The sequence below is a fragment of the Ovis canadensis genome, chromosome 13 (assembly GCF_042477335.2).
Source record: "Ovis canadensis isolate MfBH-ARS-UI-01 breed Bighorn chromosome 13, ARS-UI_OviCan_v2, whole genome shotgun sequence".
Classification (NCBI taxonomy): domain Eukaryota; kingdom Metazoa; phylum Chordata; class Mammalia; order Artiodactyla; family Bovidae; genus Ovis; species Ovis canadensis.
Genome location: NC_091257.1, coordinates 68198789 through 68219657, shown reverse-complemented (window position 1 = coordinate 68219657; position 20869 = coordinate 68198789). Strand labels below are relative to the sequence as shown.

At 49.7% G+C, this 20869-nt stretch overlaps 1 protein-coding gene across 1 annotated transcript; it reads right to left on the bottom strand.

The window, feature by feature from the left end:
* Nucleotides 1-1607: 1607 nt before the first annotated feature.
* On the bottom strand, nucleotides 1608-16247 carry PDYN (prodynorphin). Its single transcript, XM_069548193.1, has 3 exons — nucleotides 15096-16247; nucleotides 5174-5321; nucleotides 1608-3874 (listed from the first exon to the last, which is right to left on the bottom strand). The coding sequence occupies exons 2-3, from the start codon at nucleotides 5300-5302 to the stop codon at nucleotides 3227-3229; spliced, it is 777 nt and encodes a 258-aa protein (XP_069404294.1). The 5' UTR covers nucleotides 5303-5321; nucleotides 15096-16247; the 3' UTR covers nucleotides 1608-3226.
* Between the last annotated feature and the right edge of the window lie 4622 nt (nucleotides 16248-20869).

Sequence of the window (20869 nt, the reverse complement as noted above, 5' to 3'; positions counted from 1 at the left end):
ACTAACACTTTCACTTTTCAGGCATTGTTTGTTTGCATGTAACAGAAAAGTCTCCTTTAGAGAACTTCCTAGGCTAGCAGACAGCAGGATCAGGACCCAAGGGGTAAAAATAACAGAAATCTAAATTTTAACCCAACATAAAAATGGAAACTTCCAGTATGGAATTATTAAGCAGTAGCAATATGTTGTGAAATCTAAGTCAATGTAAGTTGTTCAGGCAAATCAAAATTTCTTAGTCTGTCAATTTGGGCAGAGAGTAGGTGGTTGGAGGAGATAATCCCAACCTTATGTTCTTTCCAATTTGCTAATCCTATGACTATCAAGAATGGAATATTCCTTGAGAAGGATTTCCTGTATTCCTTAGGGAGATTCTTTTCCTACCACAGTTTTCCATTATCACCAAGCCCCAGTTGTCTCCTTCACAGCAATTACGAATGTTTTAAATTTTATTTATATTTAAATTTATTTTAAATTTTAGCTTTACACTAATAATTGCCTACTTGTTTATTTCTGTCTCCCCACTAGGCTATAAATTCCATAACAGCTGAGACCTTATCCATCTTGTTTTCCTATTCCTCTGCTGCTGCTTCTAAGGCGCTTCAGTCGTGTTCGACTCTGTGCGACCTCACAGACAGAGGCCCACCATGCTTCCCCGTCCCTGGGATTCTCCAGGCAAGAACACCACTGGAGTGGGTTGCCATTTCCCTCTCCAATGCATGAAAGTGAAAAGTGAAAGTGAAGTCGCTCAGTCGTGTCCTACTCTTAGCGACCCCATGGACTGCAGCCCACCAGGCTCCTCTGTCCATGGGATTTTCCAGGCAAGAGTACTGGAGTGGGATGCCATTGCCTTCTCTTGTACCTCTAGCACCTGGCAAAATGCCTTCAGTTACTACTTTGTTGAATAATTGAGGAAATGAGTCAGGATCTCCCTGACTCTGCATTTTCTATGAATTTACTCAGAAAACCAGTGTCCAAGCAGAACCCATAGGTTGGTAGCCACTGAATCTTCCAGTCTTAATTAAAGACATCTCATCTATGTTGTTTAATGAAAGATACCATTTTAGTATCTTTAGTAAAGGATGCTGTGCCTACATTTCCTAGAGTAGTCTTCATCCCTAGGACATTTGCCCTCCTGCCTGGTCATGCAGCACAGGAGACGGCACCCCTCTCGTCTCTGCCCACTGTGTTGCCAGATCTTTGAGCTTTGTCACTATTCCTTAAGGCAATATAAGAAAGAAAACCCTCATTTACTGAGTGCCTACTATGTTCTAGTAGCTTTGCATATTTGATCACACCTGACCTTCACAGCCACCTTACAAAACTGGGATTATTCATCTTTATTCTACGGAGGAGGGGACAAAGGCTCAGAGAGGTAATGTGACTTACCTAAGTTCAAACAGATTTCAAAGCTAGGACTAGGGTAGTCTGAAGTTTGTGCTCTTTCTGTTCTCCTACATTTAGTTCTTCAACTTGAATATGTATATGTGTGTGTATATATATATATATATATATATATATATATATATTCCCCCTTTCCCCAGCAGTCTTTTCTGAAAAGGATCTTATCACTCTTGAGGACTAAGGTACACACACACACGGAGCCCAAGTTATCAGCATCTTTTTTTAATTTATTGTACTGGAGGAGTTGGAAATAACACAAGCCTGTTAAGAACTAAGGAAATTCCAAGTAAGTTGAAAAAATGGGATGTTGAAAAGCACGCAAAATAATTCTAAAACAATCTATACATTTCAGAACATCATGAGAGGCCTGAGGGTTGTGCATGAAGAAGTGTGCTCAGTAGCATCTTATACAAAATAACCAAAGTCAAGTTCATTTCCTCCCCATCTAGACCAGCCTCCTGGATCCACAAACCAAACCACAATGCCTAAGGACAGTGAAGAGAGAGAGAGAGGTCTGAGAGACAGACAGAGACAGAGAAAGGCAGAGAGACAGGGAGAGAGAGAGGAGAGGAGAGGAGAGGACTTAGGTTAAGGTCGCTTCCTCTGCTTCTGGGTTATTTGAATCAACTCATTTGGCCTCAAGCACTTAATCATTTCATTCCTCTTTCTAGTTTTATTTTGAGACATTAAGAGGAAAGAATCGCCATGGGAGCTAAAGAGGGCCTTTTCCTCTTTCTAGCTGTTGCTCTGGATTCCCTTACCCAAGGCCCAATGCATATGTTTGGCCAGATGGCTTGGACTCTTGGCGGCGGATTCAGCTGCTCAAGAACATGGCTGTGCTTAACCTCATCAACTTGACTCAGCGTCAGTTCATCCTGGGGTTGGAGTGTGATACCAATCAGTTTAATTAGTTTAATGAGGGCTGAGGGAACTGGTCCACATTTTGAATCTGTTGCACAGAACAAATTGGTTTGTCTCACTCCTGCTTGATTGTTTCAGCATTCAGCAGGCGAGCGGCTCTCATTAACCATTTTGGAAAGAGATTTTTCCCTCCTGTCCTCTCCTATGAGAAGTTGGGTGCTGTCCAGGGTATCAACACGGACTAGAGTCCAGGAACCAGGTTCTTCAAAAGGTGTGTTTCTAAACAACGCAAACTCAGAGTACGCTGACAGAACATTTAACCCACTGGGAGACCGAACTCTGTAGCGTAGGAATTCCTGCTCCAATAAAAAGCAGTGTTTGAGCTTTTTGCCTAAAGCGTGGTCTCCATAGTGGGGAGAGTTTTTGAGGTTTGAGAATAAACTGTTAGGATTTTTATATACCTATTTTGTTTTAAATTTCTACCTTTTAAAAAAAATTATAAATTTCTACCTTTTATATGTTTTATGCTATCTATCTATATAGATAGATATTGATATATATATTTATCTGCATGGGAGGGGAATGTTCATTTTTCTTTTGAAGGGCATTGATCAGAATACTTGATCATAGATCCAAAGGGATCAAGAGGTCAGTCTGGATTCCTGGGACTGGGGAGTCATATAAAGGGAATTGATAGCAAAGCTGCTGGTGGTGGTAGCTTTAGAGACGTAGGGCTGAAGCCAAGCACTAAGCCTACTGGAGAGGGAAACCTTTCTCCTCCTTCCTCACTGACCTGGACAAACACTGTATCTGGGCAGAAGAGAGGCAGACTAGGTTTAGAAGTCTTGTAGACAATGCTTAACTGAGCATGGGGATGGGGACCACAAGGGCGGATGAATGAGTTCACTCCAATCTCCAGGGCATTATGGGAAGCTCCTGACTCAACTCCATGATGGGGAGGTGTTTACACATCAAAAAGCTCTTCGTAATAGGCACTGGGGTCTTCCTGAGACCGAGTGACCACCTTGAACTGACGCCGGAGGAAGCCACCATAGCGCTTCTGGTTGTCCCACTTGAGCTTGGGACGGATGCGCCGTAAGAATCCCCCGTAGCGCTTGTACAGGTCCTCATGGCCCATCTCACCCCCCTCCCCTTCCCCAGCCCCCTTCCCAGTCACCTCTGAGCTCCTCTTGGGGTATTTGCGCAAAAAGCCCCCATAACGTTTGAGCTGCTCCTTGGGTTCCTCCTCATTGGAATCCCTCGCTTCAGCCTCCAGGGCACCATCGTTCAGCTGAGCATCCCCCATCAACTCATACTCTGCATCCTCCCCCAACCTGCCAGAGAGACCCCTGAGCTTCTCCGCCAGGCTGCTGCTCAGAGTGTTCTCCTCTGCTGGGGTGCTGAGAAGGAATCTGTTTTTCTCTAGTTCCTTCAAGTAGGGCCTGATGTGCTTGGCCGGCTCACTGCTAGACTCTTCCAAAACTGCCTTGCTCTTCAAGTCTTCCTTGCCATTGAGCCCAACGGTGAAGGGAGTGAGGAAAGACAGAAGGCCCTGGCACCTCTCCCACTCCTGAGCAGGCTGCAGGGCGGCCTGGCATTCCAGGGAGCAAACCTGCAAGAGACCCCAGAAGACCACAGTGGTAATGCCACCTCCATCAAACTGTCAAGCCACAACCTCCTGCTCCAGACAGTCCCCAGTCCAGTGTCTGAGAAAATTAAAAAACCATTACTAAGTCCCAGGCTACCCACTTTCATGCTCCCAATGGTGCCTAAAGGTAAGTGACTTTATGCCCATGTGGAGGATGAGGAAAGATGAAACAGCTTTTCCAAGGGCCCATGGCTACAGATGACACTGTCAAAGTTGGAAGGAAAATCTTGCCATAGTGCTCTCCTGGGCTCACCCATAATCTTCTGCTTCTGACTCCAGAGGGACTAGTTGGTTCCCCCAACCTTTCCTGGGTATAAAGAATGCTGCACACACTTTATACAGAGAAAAGAAGCAATGCAGAATGGTGGAAAGAACACGTGAGGAGTTAAGGGTTCACTAACCCTGGGATGACAGTATATACTTCATAAAAGCAGGGAGGAGTCAAACATGATGACGATGGTGTTGATAATGACAGTGACAACAATGACAATACTAGACAGTACTAGAACTTGCACCCACATTCTAATGCCATGAGTCATCATACCTAAGCACTGGGCACTTCTGAGATCAAACCAATACATGAGCAGCACGTGGTGTGCTGTGTGCCTCTCAGTGAAGAGTGGCCAGCGTTAATACTTTGCATCATCAGCTCATGGAATCACTCCCATTTTGCATGCAAGGAAACTGAGGATCAGAGAGGGGGTTCCAGGGTCACGGAACTAGAAATTGGCAGAACCAAAGCCCATGTTCTGTCCACCACACCCTTGAACCTTTATTACAGCTGTCTGCTGTCGTGGGAGAGGCACAGGGAGGAGCTTGATTCAAAGTATAGCCAGCAAGGCCAGCCAAGTGGTGGTGCAAAGAGCTCCTTCCATGAGATTGACTATATTTGGGAGTGCCCATCAGCCTGGTTGTAAGAAGCCCTGAAAAGTTCATCTTGGGTTGCCAATACCCAAAGTCAACACCACCTCATAAACGACATTCCTTGCTATCAGGCAACAGGCTCCCTGGAAATCTGAGCTTTCGTCCCAGACCTGAGTGAGCCTATGGCGGTAAGGTCTGGGGAGGGAACAGGAGTCTGGAAAACAGCCATCCCTAGCTGCCCAGACTTACCACAGGGCAGGACGTGCTCTGCACAGTCTGGGATGAGTCTACAGAACAGGCTCACAGCTGCCCAGGCCTGCTACCTTCCCTCTCTGGGCTCCACACACAGACTGCCCCTTCCATACACTCTGGCATTGAGGAGCCTTGCCTGAAACTCACCAGGGGGTTGATGGGTTGGGGCCCATCCTGGGTCTTCACAGCACACAAGGAGCACTGGGCCAGGCAGTCCGCTGTGACGGAGGGGAGCGCGAGCAGACAAGCAGCCAGGACCAGCCCTTGCCACGCCATTCTGTCTTGGCTCTTCCTGCTGGAGAGGGAGAAAGAGGAAAGGAAATCTGTGATCGCCTACTCTGTGCGGTGTGTCCTTAGCCTGCAAAGCCAACTCTTGTTGGCAGCACTGCACTGCAAGGCAACCGTTCTTGTTCCCATTCTACAGCCAAGAAAACAGGCCTATGGAGGAGCAGTGGGTGCCCAAGGCCAGCGGTCAAGGAAGGGAACTAACATGCTGAATGCCAGCAGTGTACTGGGAGCTTTCCTATATGCTCACATTCAATCTGCCCAATAGTTCCTAATGTGGATTGTACCGTTAGATAGGAAAGTGGAGGCTCAGAGAGGGCAAGTGATTGCTTACACAGCTAGGAAGCGGACAAAAATCAAACCCACTCTGACCACTCACCAAGCCAGAAGACGTGGTTATCTGTTTCTCTGCATTCTCTGAAGCTTCTACCCCCTGCCTGTGTCCCCTGTTCCCCAGGTTGGCCCCAGCCCAGTCCTTTCTGCTGTGGACATACCCCATGCCAGCACTCCTCCTTGCCCCAGCCATGGCTCCACCTTCACCGATCGTGCTGGCCTCCCCTGCCTCCACTCCTTTGCTGGTCCCTCCTGCCCACCTTGAAATGCCCTTCTCGGTATATCAGGTCTGGGATCAGAACCATTGGATTGGGTCAGGCTGGGCCCTTCTCCTAAATGTCAGAAAAGTGAAGTCATTTAGTCGTGTCTGACTCTTTGTGACCCCAAGGACTGTAGCCTACCAGTCTCCTCCATCCATGGGATTTTCCAGGGAATACTGGAATGGATTGCCATTTCCTTCTCCAGGAGATCTTCCCAACCCAGGGGTTGAACCCAGGTCTCCCACATTGTAGGCAGACGCTTTACCGTCTGAGCCACCAGGGAAGTACTCATTTTCAGAGACACCCTCAATTCTAACCCTGTAGCCAGCTCTTCAACTCTGTATTCTGACCACATTCAGCTACTTGTAAACCCCCTAATGAATGGAGTGGCACCTGTCCCACCTCTGGCCCTTTGCACATGCTGGGGCCAGAGAATCCTCCTAGAAAATCCTCTTTCTAGAAAACCCTCCTCTCCTCTTCTGTTTTCTGTCATTTTGGTCCTAGAGTAGATGTCACCTCCTCCAGGCAGCTTTCTCTGATCTCTTAGGTAGAAGGGATGTTCCTCCTTGTGTTTTTCCAGAGATTTGTGCCTCCTCCTTTAAACTAGTCCACTTCTCAGTAACTACCCATGTGAGTCTTTAAACTTTGGTTCCATGAAGGCACGAGCTGTGACTTGTTTTCATCTCCGAAGTACTTTCTCTGTGTTCCCCAAGTATGCCAGGCTTGCCCCTACCTCAGGGCCTTTGAACTCCCTGTTTCTCCATCTGTGGTACTGTGGCCTCAGATTTTCACCTGGCTCACTCCTTGTAACTAGATGAATTCAGTGTCACACCACCTGGGAGGTGTTTGCTGACCCCAGGGGTTAGCATGGCTTCCTGGTTTCTCTTGCATTCCTGTGCTTTTGTTTTCATTGGAACATTCACCATCTCAGACTATCCTACTGTTCGATGCTTGTCATTGTTTATTACGTCTCTCCCCTAGAATATTAGCTCCCTGCAGGCACAGACCTTAACTGGCATGTTCCCCACTATAACCCAGCGTGCACAACTCTGACCAGCAGAGAGCAGGCCCTCAATAAATCCTAAGCAGATGAATTAATGCTTCACAAAGAGTCTATTAAAGGCTGTTCCTTTCATAGTTAACTCCTTATAAACCAAATATCAAGATGCAAAGCTGCCAAGTAGGAGCACAGAGCTGGACATGGGCAGGGCTGCAACACTCCCTCCAGCCTGGTCCCTGTAATCTGCTGCCTCCATCACTGCTCTCAGAGACAGCTGTCTCCTCCCTCCCTGCTCCATCCCCCAGATCCTCCTGCACACTGCCCTGTTTGCTCAGGTGATGAGGGGGAGTTATAAGATTCTACCTGTGGCTCCAGGGCTCCATGTCATAGCCCAGAGCTGGTCTCAGAGCACATAGGAGGTTTCCCTCTAAAGCATGCCTGACAAGGAGCTGGGCCACCATCGATGGAGCCCCTCCTGTGCTTCAGGCCTTGACTGAGCCGCTACGTCTGTTGTCTCATCCGTCCATGCCCAGGGAGAAGGACACTTCCAGTTCTGTGAGTTCCCCGTGCCCTCCAGTAAGTGGTGAAAGTGGGGTGAAGGCCCATTCTCTTTGACTCACCACATGTGTGCTTGTAATGACTACAGTTTCTGGAACCATTTTGATTTATTAACAGCTGAACCCTCCACGAGGTCCAGAGGGCCCCATGCACAAGGCTTTTACTTGTGTATTATTACTAACCCACCTGCCAAGTGTAAGAGGTGGGCCTTCTTATCCCCACTTTGTAAATGAGAAAGTTGGTGCTCAGAGAGGCTTAGCAAATCTCCCGAGGCCACCAGCGATCAAAGGTGAGAACTCAGGCTCATCTGCCTCTCTTGAGGCTGGGCTAGTTCTGTTCTCCCAGGTACAGAAGCTCAGAGAATAAACCTCACATAGGTGGGCCTGTGTCCACCCCATGCCTCTCTCTCCTTCCTTGAGTTTTTCTCATGCTCTATCAACTGCTGAGCGGATTTGGGTTCCAGGTCAGTGAGCTGTGCTATTTATGTGCAGATATAAAGCAGCAGCTCATGTTTTCCTCCTATCAGCGATGGCTGGGCTGGCCTGGTACAAGATTAGCAAGGTCTTGCTCATCCACTGGGGACGGGCAGCAGCACCACCCTCTCACTCCTTGCTGGAAGCTTCCTGCTCAGTGGCTACAGTAGGAAACTGGATTTGAGATCTCACCATCCCACGCAAATTCAGTGACAGTATCCCTTCCTTTCATCCATTTCCTTTATATGTAGCAATGATCATTCTAGCCAATCTGATGGTTGGTGAGCACTCATGATGTTATGAGTAACTTTCATGAATGAACTCATTTATACTCACAGCAACTGTGCGGGGTGGGTACTATTGTCATGCCCACTTCACACATGAGAAAACTGAATTAAGATGCCTGCAAAGACTTTAGAGCTAGTTAGCAGAAAAGCTGGAATTTGCACCCAGGCAGTCTTGGCCCCAGAGCCCACCTTCCTAACCACCAGCTATGGCCCCAGCTCCTTCAAGGCACCCCAGCCTCCAGCTCCTTCCTCCTGCTTCCAGAACTGCCTCTAATCTTGCCCCCCAAGAACCCTGCACAAGCAACCAGAGGACAATTCTGAATCCAGTCTGACTGCACCCTGCCCTGCGTTTGGCTTCTCCATCACCTTTGAGAGGACCTGCCCCTTAGCCAGGCTGTCCAGGGCTTTCCTGCCCAGGAGAGCTGCCGTTGACCGGCTTAGCATGTACTGGGCCCTCTGCTGAGTCCTGTATGTGTCTCAGTATAAGGGGTGCTCATAACAACCCTCTAAGGCTGGGACTGATATTCTCCCCATTCTACAGTGAGGAAGTAGAAGCACAGAGAGGTCACATCGTCTAAGCAAGGAACCCCAGCAAGGACACGCAGGCAGGCTGGGCGTGAGCTCCATCTGACCTGGGCCTGACCATATCACCTGCAGTTCTACAAGAAATGCCCTCTGTGCCCTGTGCCCCAAGCTTTTGCACATGGAGCACCTTCATCACCACCTCTGCCCTCCCATCTCCCTCTGACCTGCCTGCCTCTCATTGTTCTTTAAAACTCAATCTTAGTTACCTCCTTCAGGAAGTCTGTCTAGATGAGGCCTCTCTGACTGCTCACAGTACTCCATGTATCACGCAACTGCCTCCTTCTGAGTTCCCTGCCAGGGCGGCCTCTGTAAGTGCAGAACCCCTCAGGTGAGAGAGGCTGTGTGTGAGGATGACAAGGAACAGCATAAGGGAGGAGAGAGGAGATGCGGGCAGAGGCCACATGGCGTCAGCCCTTGCAGGCCAAGGTGCAGCTTGCATTTCATTCTAATGTGATGGGAAAACTAAGGAAGTTAGATCGTTAAATGAATGAACGAACGGATGATGTCCCCTGCGCCGAATGCAGAGCTAGAATAGGAACACGAGCACATGTGTAGAATGAATAACGGGCAACCCTGGATCTCTCAGAAACCCAGTTTGAATTTTTCTGACTCACTCTTCTGTGCCCCCAGAGAAACCCCCTGGGTCCACAGGACGGCTGAAGCCAATACCTGCTAAAGAAATTCAGCAGATGTTAATGAAACCATGGGGAGAGGTGGGGGCAGGCCCAGGGAAGAGAAGAGGCAGAGAGGAAAGGGGAGAGAGAAAGTAGGGGAATCAGACCAAGGGAGTGAAGTAAGGGAAGGAGGGGACAGGGAGGAAGTGAAAACCAGTCGAAGACAGAACAGGGAGAGAGAGAGGGAAGCAACTAAAGCAGAGACACAGAGAAGCAGAGGAGAGAGAGAGAGGCTGTCGAGGGGAAGACACAGAAAGAGCGGATGGGGGCAGAAGAGCAAACGGGGAGTATGAACGATCCATTCCAGCTTCACCTGGGCTACAGGAGATGGAAACGAAAAAGGCAAAAAGGGGTAATACCATAGGACCTAGAACAAGGGAGAAACAAACCAAAAAAAGGTGCTGAACGCATTAACTGCCATGTGTAGAGACCTTACTATGTACTGATGGGTTGAGAGCTCTGTGTTCATGTCACATCAATCCAATAACAGAGCCTGCTCAGTGCCAGGCTGTGTGTTACCACTTTACACGTGTTAATCTCACCCCCGCAACACTCATGCTGGCATACCCACTGTATGTGGGGCAAGACTGAGGCTGGGAGAGAAGTTCCTTACCCAGGTTTCCTTGGCTTGTAAGGGGGAGAGTTAGCCCTCCGAATGGATCTCTCTGGTGTCTAACAGCAACACATCAGCCCTGAGGTTTTCCTAAACAATCCTGCCTCCTTCCTTGTGTTGGATAAACAAATTATTGAGTAACGTCAGTTGAGTCCCCCGGGGAGCCTTTTCGCCTTTGCTGTGAGGATTAGCTTGGAAGTCATACATCAGAGATAGCCCTGCTGGCTCATCCCTGACTTGGGAGGAGTCAGGAGAAAAGGAACTTTGCTGTTCAACTCTGTGTGAGACGCAGAAGTGAGTCTGCTGAATGAGCTTGAAGGGCAGCGAGTCAGCGCACAGACCCCGGGGAGGGGGCCGAGGTGGGGGGCTTGCGGAGTCTGTGCTGAAGGAGCCTCCGACGGGCTTCCCAACGGAAAACCTCTGCACCGGCTAGTTTAGGAAGCATTTCCTCAGCCACCAGCTCGAGGCATATTGTGGCAGCCCAGCCAGGAATGCAGGGGCTGGCGGGGGAGAAGGGAGACTCTCTCCTAGGGGAAAAGGACATTTTGGGCTCGTCAGCCTCCATAATCGCATGATCCACTCCTAATGAATCTCTATATATATACACATCGCACCATTTCTATTTCTCTGGAGAACCCTGAGCATACACCATCCCATTTGTTTAGTGTCTTGTCACAAAAGCACGTCTGAGCACTGAAGCAGGCACCAGACAGAAAAAGCTTGCAGGCCCCTGCTTTCACTATTTTATAGCCCTTTTATAATTCTAATTATTCTAATAGTTTTGAAGCTGATTTTCTTGGGGAAATCAGAGACGAATCACCCCCTTCTCCAAGCCCCTGTCTTCTCATCCGTCAGTGGGTTGTGTATTGCTGCCCGTCATGGCTCCATTCGGACACCTGGACGGTCCCAGTAAAGGCCAGCGCACCATAGATCTTTCCTCACCAAGGGTCCAGAGTTCCTTCAAAGGGAAGGGACCGCTTGCCCTCTTCTCCCCTCTCAATATTTCTACCTTATAGTTAGAGGGCTCTGAGGAGCAGCAAGCATTTTCATTTAAAAAGCCAGCAAGGAATAATAATGGCTTGATTTAACATCACAATTATCTCTCTGAGCACTTTATCGCATATGATTATCCCTATTTGATAGAAGAGGAAATGGGAAAAGGTAGAAATGAAGTCACTTGTTTAAGGTCACATCATGAGTCAGCAGGGAAATGGAGACAGAATTGGAGCCTCCCACACCCAGGCCCCGACTCTAGCAAGCGGTGTGCTGCCAGTGTGGGCTAGACCCCAGACTCCCATGGACCCTCCAGGGCGGTGCTAGTGTTATAGGCTCAGGTTCCTGGTGGAAGAGGGAGGACCATGTGACAGAGTCCCCTCACCCCCCACCCCAAGGCCCAAGCAGGTGTGTAGCTGAGATAGGACTCTGAGTCCTCCTCATGCCCTTCTGAAGGCCCAGCAAGGGCCTGTATCTCAACAACAACATCCTGTAGCAGGATCTGGTAGCCTGGGCACTATTAGCCCATCTACTCGGTGGGAAAACAGAGGCTTGGAGAAGCAAAATGACTGGGCCAAGAGGCCAGGCCACAGGGCGCAGGCTCGCTTAGCACCAGCCTGAGACTCTGCTCCACAAACTACCTGAACTCTAGGCATGATCATGACCTGAAGACCAGACTGTTTCAGGAGTTTGACCCCACTCGAAAATACATAAAGCTCACCTTTGTGAGTCTCCAGTGGGCTGGCTAATGGAATCACACCCCTCACCCCACACTGGAAAACAGCACTTTTGTTAGGCCCTTAGAGTCATTAACAAAGAATGGATCATCAACCTAGAGACTGGACAGGGGGACCACCCTGAAAACCACGGTCATGACTGGATCATTAAGTACAGTTTTGAAAGAATGCTTTTTGAGAGCAGGATTCCTATGGAATTCCGACCCTTTGTTAGCGGATGCAATTAAGAGATGGGGAGAAAAGCAGTGGAGGGTGGACAGAGAGATGGAGGTGAAAAGACAGACAGAGGGAAGAGAGGATGAGAAGTAAGGCGAGTGGCCAAGTGTTGCATATGGAGAGAAAGAGATGAAGAGTCTAGAAAAGCAGAGAGTAAGATGACAGGCCACGAGGGAAAAGAAAATACCGAGGAGACGCAGAGATGGGGAGAGGGTGAACAGGAATGAGAGGGAGAAGGTACAAAGAAGAGAAAGGCGGAGGAGAGGGGACCAGAGGTGGGATGGAGAGAAAGTAGAGAGCAAGTGGACCTTGATCAGGAGGTTAACCTCCTATGTGAATCACAAACACCAATTCCCTTCTCCCTCAACCCTCTGTTCTGCCCCGTATTTCCAGTGGCCAGTGGACCAAAGGTCCAATCACACAATGATTGCTCTGCAAGCTCTTGTCAGGTTAAATCAAACTGTCCAGTAATAGGCCATGGGACCCAATGCTGATGAACACATTGCCGCTGGTGAGCAAGCCTGTGGCCTGCCGTAACCACTCCGGCCAGGGGGATGGCTGAAAAGATCCAGGAAGAGGCCTCCTGAGCCAAGAGATGTGCTTCATGGCCCTGGGCCATTGCCCTGCCCCCAGGAGCATCCATCTGGACCCAGGCTGGAGGGATTAATGACATCTAACTTCATAGTAGCCAGGGACACTTCTCCATCTCCAGGGCCTGATCCTGGGCTTACCTGAGTGTCTCCACCGATGTTTACTGTCTGTCACAAAGGCCAACTCTGTCGCAGTGAAATAGTTTTAGCCCTTTGTCAGATCCAGTGAGATTAGCCAACATTTATGGGCTGGGATGAGGGAAAACGGTGAAAGATATCAGCTAGCTGACTGCACTTTCTCAGACATGCGATGGAATCAAATCACCAACTATTGATCCCGCTTAGAAGATGGAAGACATCTAATAAATACAATAATTGTGCAAGAATGACCCAAGAGGTAGGCAGTGGGTGGGGCGGGAGAGAGGATCAATCAAGAAGACACTTCAAGCCTGAGGCAGGAGCTGAAGACAAAAAGTCTTCTGTTGGTGTGGAGAGAAGGGAGGGGGCAGGGAGAGGAGTGCCAGCCGCACAGACAGAAGTATTAGACACTACATCGTATTTCCTGGCTGCAGTGCACAGCCTGATGAAGTGGGATGATAGGCTGGGGGGAGGGGATGGCTCCATTTCTGACACTTTGCATAGTGAAAGCTTGAGGAGTCACACTATTTACTGAGTACCTACTAAATGCCAGGCATCTTACTGTCTCTATCCCATGAGAATCTCACAATAACCTCAGGAGGTAGAATTACTATCCATATTGCTCAGAGGGACAGTTGCTCAGTAGGGAGCGCTACTGTGCCCAGTCATGAGTGGTGGATCTGGGACTTGAACCCAACACTGTCTCGGGTGTTGTGAGATGCTCATTTAGATGTCAAATGAAAAATTCCTGGCTCCTCAAGACCCTAATTCCTCTCCATATGCTTACGGGGACAAGCCTCAGAGCTGGTCCCTTTGCCCGCTCTACTGAAAAACGTGCTAGATTCTGCTAAGAAGTCTCTGTGGTATCCCCTTCCAGCTGTAGTGGAAACATGGGATTCACCTGCCACCCATCACACCTCTAGCTCCTCTGGGGCAAAGCAGTGGGCTTGAGATCCCTTCAGCAACCTCCCCCAGGCAGCACAGCTCACCCGGCTAGGGCTGCTGCAACAGCTCCCCCACGCAGATCTCAAAGCCTGAAGATAAATGACCTGTAAAAATAGAACAAAAGACAAGGTGGGGTGGGACTGGGGGGGGAGAAGGTGAGGGAAAAGAGATGGAAGGTGCAGCGGCGCCACAGGGGTACCGGGGGAGAAGATGCAGAGAAGAGCATTGACATTCTGTAACGTTTGGCAACAGATCTTCACTGGAAAGCCTGTCAAATTAGAAAGACAAGACTTGTATATTTTCCCAACCCTTGGGAAAAAAAAAATGGTAATGAAGACTTTTGGTCTGTGGGAAGGGAACTGAAATCAGATCCAATAACCTGAAGAGGTTGTTTCTCTTGGGAAGCGTGGAGGTTTAATTAAGGAATGTTTGTAAAGCTTGGAGGGATTCTACAAAAAGGACACCCAGTAAAAAGTCTGAGGTCACAGAATTTACTATTCAATCTGGGAGTCATCAGCAGGTTCCCCCGACCCCCGCCCCATCCCCAAAGCTCACCAGCCTTTTTTGCGAGTCAAACTTTGAGATTCAATAATACTTTCTTTCAATGCAGATGTCTTTTTACCAGAGCAAATGTCTTTCCCATCAGAGTTTCCTCCCCACCTAGCCTTGACTCCTCTGCCTATAATTTACAAGAAAGCAACAAGTCCTCTCAAAGTAAGACTGACAAGAAGTATCCTGCTAAGCCTATGTCTCCTGGCATGCTGTCCTTCTCTCTGCCTGTTCCCTCCCAGCAAAACAACCCCAAACTTCACTTCTGTGTAAAATCACATCATAGGAAGCCACTCAAGCCAGCACCCTGTCAGCAATTAAACACGATCCAAAGAGAATGAAAAGGCTGAACTTGGTTGTACATTGATGTACGTGATACATGGTAAATGCTAGAGCTCTGACATCTCATTAATGTCCCCAAGCTCTTGTTCTGTAAGTCCAGCGAGAATCACTGACCTTTAAAATTACCCTGATGAGCTAAACCTTTCTTTTCTCTCACCCAGGGCATCCTGCTCTCACATGGACAGCACTGTGGGGAGGCAGCCTGCCAGAGGAAGAAGCATCCCGCAGACAAAACCTAGGGGTGGTCCTCTTGGGAGGGAGCAACCCACCTGTTCAAGACAGGGCTGTACAGAGAAGGAAATTCCGAAGAGCAGTCTGTCTCGAACTGATCTGGCTTTTGTAAACTAACTGCATAACTCTTACTACCTCTGCCAGACAGTCAGACCCAAATCTGAAATTCCCCAGCCCAAGCTCCCACCTTCTCCAGGTTCAGAGAATCAGAAAAAAATAAATAAAACCAAGAGAGGGTTGCAGCACCCTCTGGATATTACCTGTGTTCCTCTTTGTCCCTGGGCAGCTTCAGGCCCAGCAGGTCGGAGGGTGGTGGCAGCAGGTGGCTGGTCCAAGACTCAGGGATTGTCCTGACTCCGGCTCAGAAGGAGGTGTCAAAGAGGCAGCTGAGAGCACAGCCAAAGCCCCTCAGAATGGCAGTTCTGGTGCCTCGGCCCCCCTTTTATGGACTAGAGCCTCCCCCTGTCGCTCAGCCCTTGCTCAGCACAGGCTGCTCAGAGCCAATGGGGACGTAGCTCAGAGCAGTCAGAGGCGCAGACCCCCGGGCCCTTCAACTCGAACTCCCTGGGCCCCACACAATAGGCTTCTCTTCGTGACGGGGGATGTGGGGGAGGAAGGCAGCCGCGTTGGGAGGGGGGTGGATCCTGTGTGTAGTGCTGTTTGTCACTTGAAATCCGGCCACTTCAGTCTTTGATGCATTTCCAGGAGAGTGTCACAGAAAAAAAGAGAGGTGGGGAAGGACAGAGCCAGGAAGAGTTAGAGACAGAGAGAGACCCAGAGAGAGAGAGGGAGACAGAGACATAGAGACAGATGGAGACCAAGAGAGAGAGACAGATGGACGGATATGGAGACAGAAAGAGACAGGAACCAGAGTCAGAGAGAGACAGAGAGATAAAGAGACAGATGGACACAGAGAGAGTCAGACAGAGATAGGGAGACAGACAGAGACCGAGAGACAGACAAACGGATATAAAGACAGAAAGAGACAAGAGACAGAGAGATAAAGAGACGGATGGACAGAGTCAGACAGACAGACAGAGACAGAGAGATCCAGACAGACATAGAGACAGAAGGAGACAGAGGGAGAGAGAGAGTCAAAGAAACAGAGAGCAAAACAAAGATTCAGAGAGAATCAGCAACAGAGAGAGACCGTGTCAGGAGACAGGGAGCGATACAGACAAAGCAGGGAAGAAAGAGTCAAACACAGAGATGCAAGGAGAGGGTCGACTGTCAGAGAGAGGAAACCCGGAGAGACAGGTCGAAACAGAGAGACAGTCAGAGGAAGAGAGCTGAAGAAGCCAGGACAGAAGACACACTCGGAAGCCACACGACAAACAGATGCAGGGACAGAGGCTCTGGGAGTCCTGCGAGAAGAAAGGGAAGAGGCAGAGGAAGCCAGCAGGGGCGTGAGTGGCCCTGCGCTGCGTGCTGTGGCGGCTCCGTGCATGGCTGGCGCCTGTGTGCGCTGGAATGCTTTTTTGTGTACATTTGCCTGCGACTGACAGTCGACTCTGGTACATGCCTGAGCTGGTGCCAGGCACAGCCAGCCCCTGGCAGAAGCACAGCCCTTCCCCAGCAGCCAGGAGCCGTGGTTTATTTCTCTCTGGTGGCAACACAGAATGAATATCATGAAATCCTCCTCAAAATCTGGGCTACAATGTGCCTTTGCATGTACTGTGGGGAGCAAACCCACCTGGTGTGCACCCTCAGCCTGTGCGGGGAGCAGTTTGAAGACTGCAGTTTTGTGGCTCCAGATACCTTCCAGCATGTAGGGGGGTCTCCGAGTTTGGAAGAGAACACACTTCTCCCCTCAGTCAGCAGCAGATCAGCAGTTTATGGTGGGCAGCACAGTTGTTTCAGAGGTCAGGAGGGGGCTGCCCATTTCACAAGAACCTATGCTGTATTGGGCAGTTAGCCCGTGTTGCTCGGTTTAATCTCCATGACCTGGCCAGGTGGTGAATATTATTTCCATTTTGCAGGCGAGGAAAAGGAAGCTTAAGCGCTGAGAAACTTGCTCAGAGACATACAGTAAGCAAGTCACCAAGCAAGGATCCAAACTCAGGTTCATCTGACCCCTTCCTTGGACGTGAAGCCTTGACTCTGCCTGCCCTGGAGGGCTGGGGACAGGAGCTGCCTTCTCTGGGACTGTCCCTCCATCTGCACAATGTAGCAGGGGCTGCGCCTAATACTATTTAGGTTGTGGATTGCACTCCCAGGGGAGAGACCCTAGACAAGTTTCCAGCCTCTCCTTCAGTTTGCTCATCTATAAAATGGAGATAGCAGCATCTAGATATCGTGAGGCTGAAACAAGGGATGTGCCGCAGTGCGCATGACCGTGGGTCCTGTTGATCAATAACGTCATTCCTGTTCTGACACCCCCACGGTTCTCCAGGGTATCATCTTCTCTCGGCACCTGGTTCATTACAAGCTGGGAGATGCAAGGGGCTGTTCTCTGGGCACCGACGATGTTTCAGACATTTCTGCATGGCTCATTGTATCCTCACAACAAGCAAATAGGTGGTGTGGATACCACAGTGCATCCTTGAACTCCTTAGGCAGCTGAAGTTCAGGGAGGCCCCGGACACAGAGGGAGTGGGGAGGAATTGAACCCAGTCCCTCGGCCCCCAAGCTCAGCTCCCTCACATCCCTCTCCAGCCTTGAGAGAAGGTTTCCCTCCTCCCTTCCTGAGAGGACTCTTTGGGATCTGATCTTGTCCTCCTTTCTGTCTTTGGCCCTTTTCCCAGTGTCTTGGAGCTGACAGCAAACACAAAGACCCGGGGTACCCCAGTTGAGTGAGTGAGTGACCGCACCTCAGGCCGCTTCCCAGCCTGGCAACCCAGAGGGATTGGCTAAGAAGCTGTTCACTGCCACCTGAGTATCTGGGACCTGCAGTAGCTTCTTTACCCATAAGGCCAAGTCCTCACCCCAGTGGCTCTCTGTCCTCTTACTGCTCACCATCGCCTCCTCCCCCTTGGCTCTAACTCTAGAAGCTCTTGGTAACAACCTTGAATAGACAAAGGCCCTAAGACATGGGATACCCCTTTCTGAAAGTCAGCAGGCACTGGAAGAATAGAGGCATAGGGCCCCTCTTGATTTTTGTTCATCATCAAGAGAAGTAAGAACAGCAGGCACGGAGATGCTGAGAATAGTCCTGCTTTAAGTCAGTAATGTTTCATATCCTTCACCCCCAGAGTCTATTGTCAGCCTCGAGAGGAAACAGTTCATTCACTTGCTTTTCTTTTCCTTCCTTTATGTACATACAGGACAAGGCCAGGAACAGCCTTCTCCCCTATCCTAGAAGAGCTTGTCACAAAACTCCCCCGCTCTGGGCTCAGCGATGCTCCATCACATCACAGACCCCATGGCAGCAGCACGTGGGATGGGAAACCATAGAACTGGAACAAACTAACTTGGACTCGAATCCCGACGCCCCCGCTTACTCTGGTGGTGACTGGTGGATACCTGGTCTCCTTGAGCCCCCAAGCCTTCTGGAGACCAGGGACAGCACTCACCTTGTGCAGGGTCAGGAGTACCCCGATCTCTGCCGTGTCTTCAGGGCACACGTCTCTGGTTCAGATCTTGGCATGAACCAAAATCAAAGGCGGAAGAGAAGGAGGCATTTGTAACTACCAGCCCTCAAACTATTCTGTTAGGGAGGAATAAGGAAGAACTTGGCAGGAGATAGAAAAGTGAAAATATAAAGGCAGCTTCTTAAGGCCACCCTACATGCCAGACCCTGTTGTCAGCTGTTCACAGTTATTAACACACTTGACTTTTCCCAACAGCTCTACAATTAGAATGCTATCCCTACCCTGCTTTAGGGGACAGAGGCTGTGTGAAGGTTCAAAGTCGTGCAGATAGAACATAGCAGAGCACCGCCTGCATGGCCTCGAGCCAAGCCGTGAACTTCAGGCCTGTGCCCTGACCCAAGCTGAACTACTTCCCAGCCGTTCCCCACCCTGGTTCCGTCTCACGAAGATCTGTGTCTTTCCTTCATCCACCTGTTTCCCTGGAAGCTGGGAGCCGCTGACCATGGGTCACTCGGGAGGATTCCAGGGAATTGAGTCCCCGCCCTCTGCTTGGCTTCCAGTCTTCACAGTGTGCCTGGCACGGCTCTCGGAGGACCCACACCAGCTGCTGGCTGTGGGAGCCATGTCTGTGCATGGCTCAGACAAAGTCCAGGCCTATGCTTGAGGTGGAGCAATGCTCTCTGTCTCACACTCTCATATTGAAATGGAACAGTGTGCTTGGCCCTAGAAGTGCAATGCACAGCGTGCAATTCTGCCCTCTCTGTGCTCGTGATCCAGACTGGGGGCTGGATGTAGGAACAGGCCATTCTTAGAGGTATGATGAGTACAGGGCTGGAAGACCAGGATCACTGTGGGAAGACAGAAGAGGGGCTCCCATCCCAGCCTGGTGGGGGGAGGGGAGCCGAGTCTGGGGGGTGAGAGCCAGGTGAGCTGATGCGGGAGTAGGAATTGTCCAGCAAAGGGAGGGAAGGGCATTGTGGGCAGAGGCCTGGAAGCAAGGAGAGTTGAGAAGCCATCCTTGACTGCCCTTTCTCTGGCCCCACATCCAAGTCACTGGATGTCTTCACTGTTTGTGGGTCTGTCGTCCTGGTCTGGTCCCCATCACTTCTGTCATGGATGACAGCCCCAGCACCACTGGCCCCTCCTTCCAGCTTTAGCCACTACTTATTACTTGGGTCTTCAGCAACCTGAGAGATACTTTCACAAATGTAACTCAGATTATACTATGCTGTTGCTGCTGCTGCTAAGTCGCTTCAGTCGTGTCCGACTCTGTGCGACCCCATAGACGAAAGCCCACCAGGCTCCCCTGTCCCTGGGATTATGCTATACTCCTGTTTAAAAAACTCCAGTGGTTTTCATCTCACTTGGAATACACTCCACACTCCTCACCTGCAGGGCCTTCCCTCTGCCGACCTCCCGCTTCCTGCCCTCTCACTGCTTAGCAGTCACCCCGGCTCCTGACTGCTCCTCAGACACACCGAACATGTTCCTGCTGTGGAGACTTCGCTTGTACTGTGCCTTCCATCTGGAACACTTCTTGCTTTCCTGTTCACTCCATCACTTCATCTGCTGCTGCTAAGTCGCTTCAGCTGTGTCCGACTCTGTGCAACCCCATAGACGGCAGCCCACTAGGCTCCCCCATCCCTGGGATTCTCCAGGCAAGAATACTGGAGTGGGTTGCCATTTCCTTCTCCAATCACTTCATCTAGGTTTTGGCTTAAACTTCACTCCCTCAAAGAGGCCCCTTGCCCACCCTTTGCCCCATCAATCCTGATCCTTTGCCCAGCTCCATTTCTCTTCGTAGCATTTGTCCCTGGCTGATAAGCGATGTCAGTTTGTCTGACTGTTAGCTGTGCACATGCTGGTGGAGTGTAGACTATGAAGGCAGACATATTGTGGTGGTGGGGGGGTGTAAAACAGTACAGCTGCTGTGGAAAAAGTGTTGGTGGTTCCTCAAAATATGAAATATAGAACCACCATATGGCCTCACAATTCTGCACCTAGGTGTATACCAGAAAGAACGGAAAACAGGGATGCGAACAAATACTGGTACACCAATGTTCACAGCAGCATTGTTCACAAGAGCCAAACCAGCGTCAGTTAACAGATGAATGGAGTAGTCTCTAAGTGTCGTAGACTATTTTTCAGCCATAAAAAGGATGGAAGTTCTGATACTTGCTGCAACATGGATGAACATTGAAATGTTATGGTAAGTAAAATAAGCCTGTAACAAAAAAGACAAATACTGTATAATTCTATGTCTATATTTAGAATAGGCAAACTCATAATGACAGAAAATAGAATAGAAGTTACTAAGGGCTGGGAGGAGGTGTAAATAGTGCTTAAACATCAACAGAGTTTTTGTTTGGATGAAAAAGTTCTGGAAATGGATAGTGATGATGGCTACCCTATGAATATACTTATAAGTTGCACACTTAAAAACACTTAAAATGGAGGGAGCAGGAAAGGGCTGGGGAAGCAGGTGCCTGCTTTTCTGGGGAGGA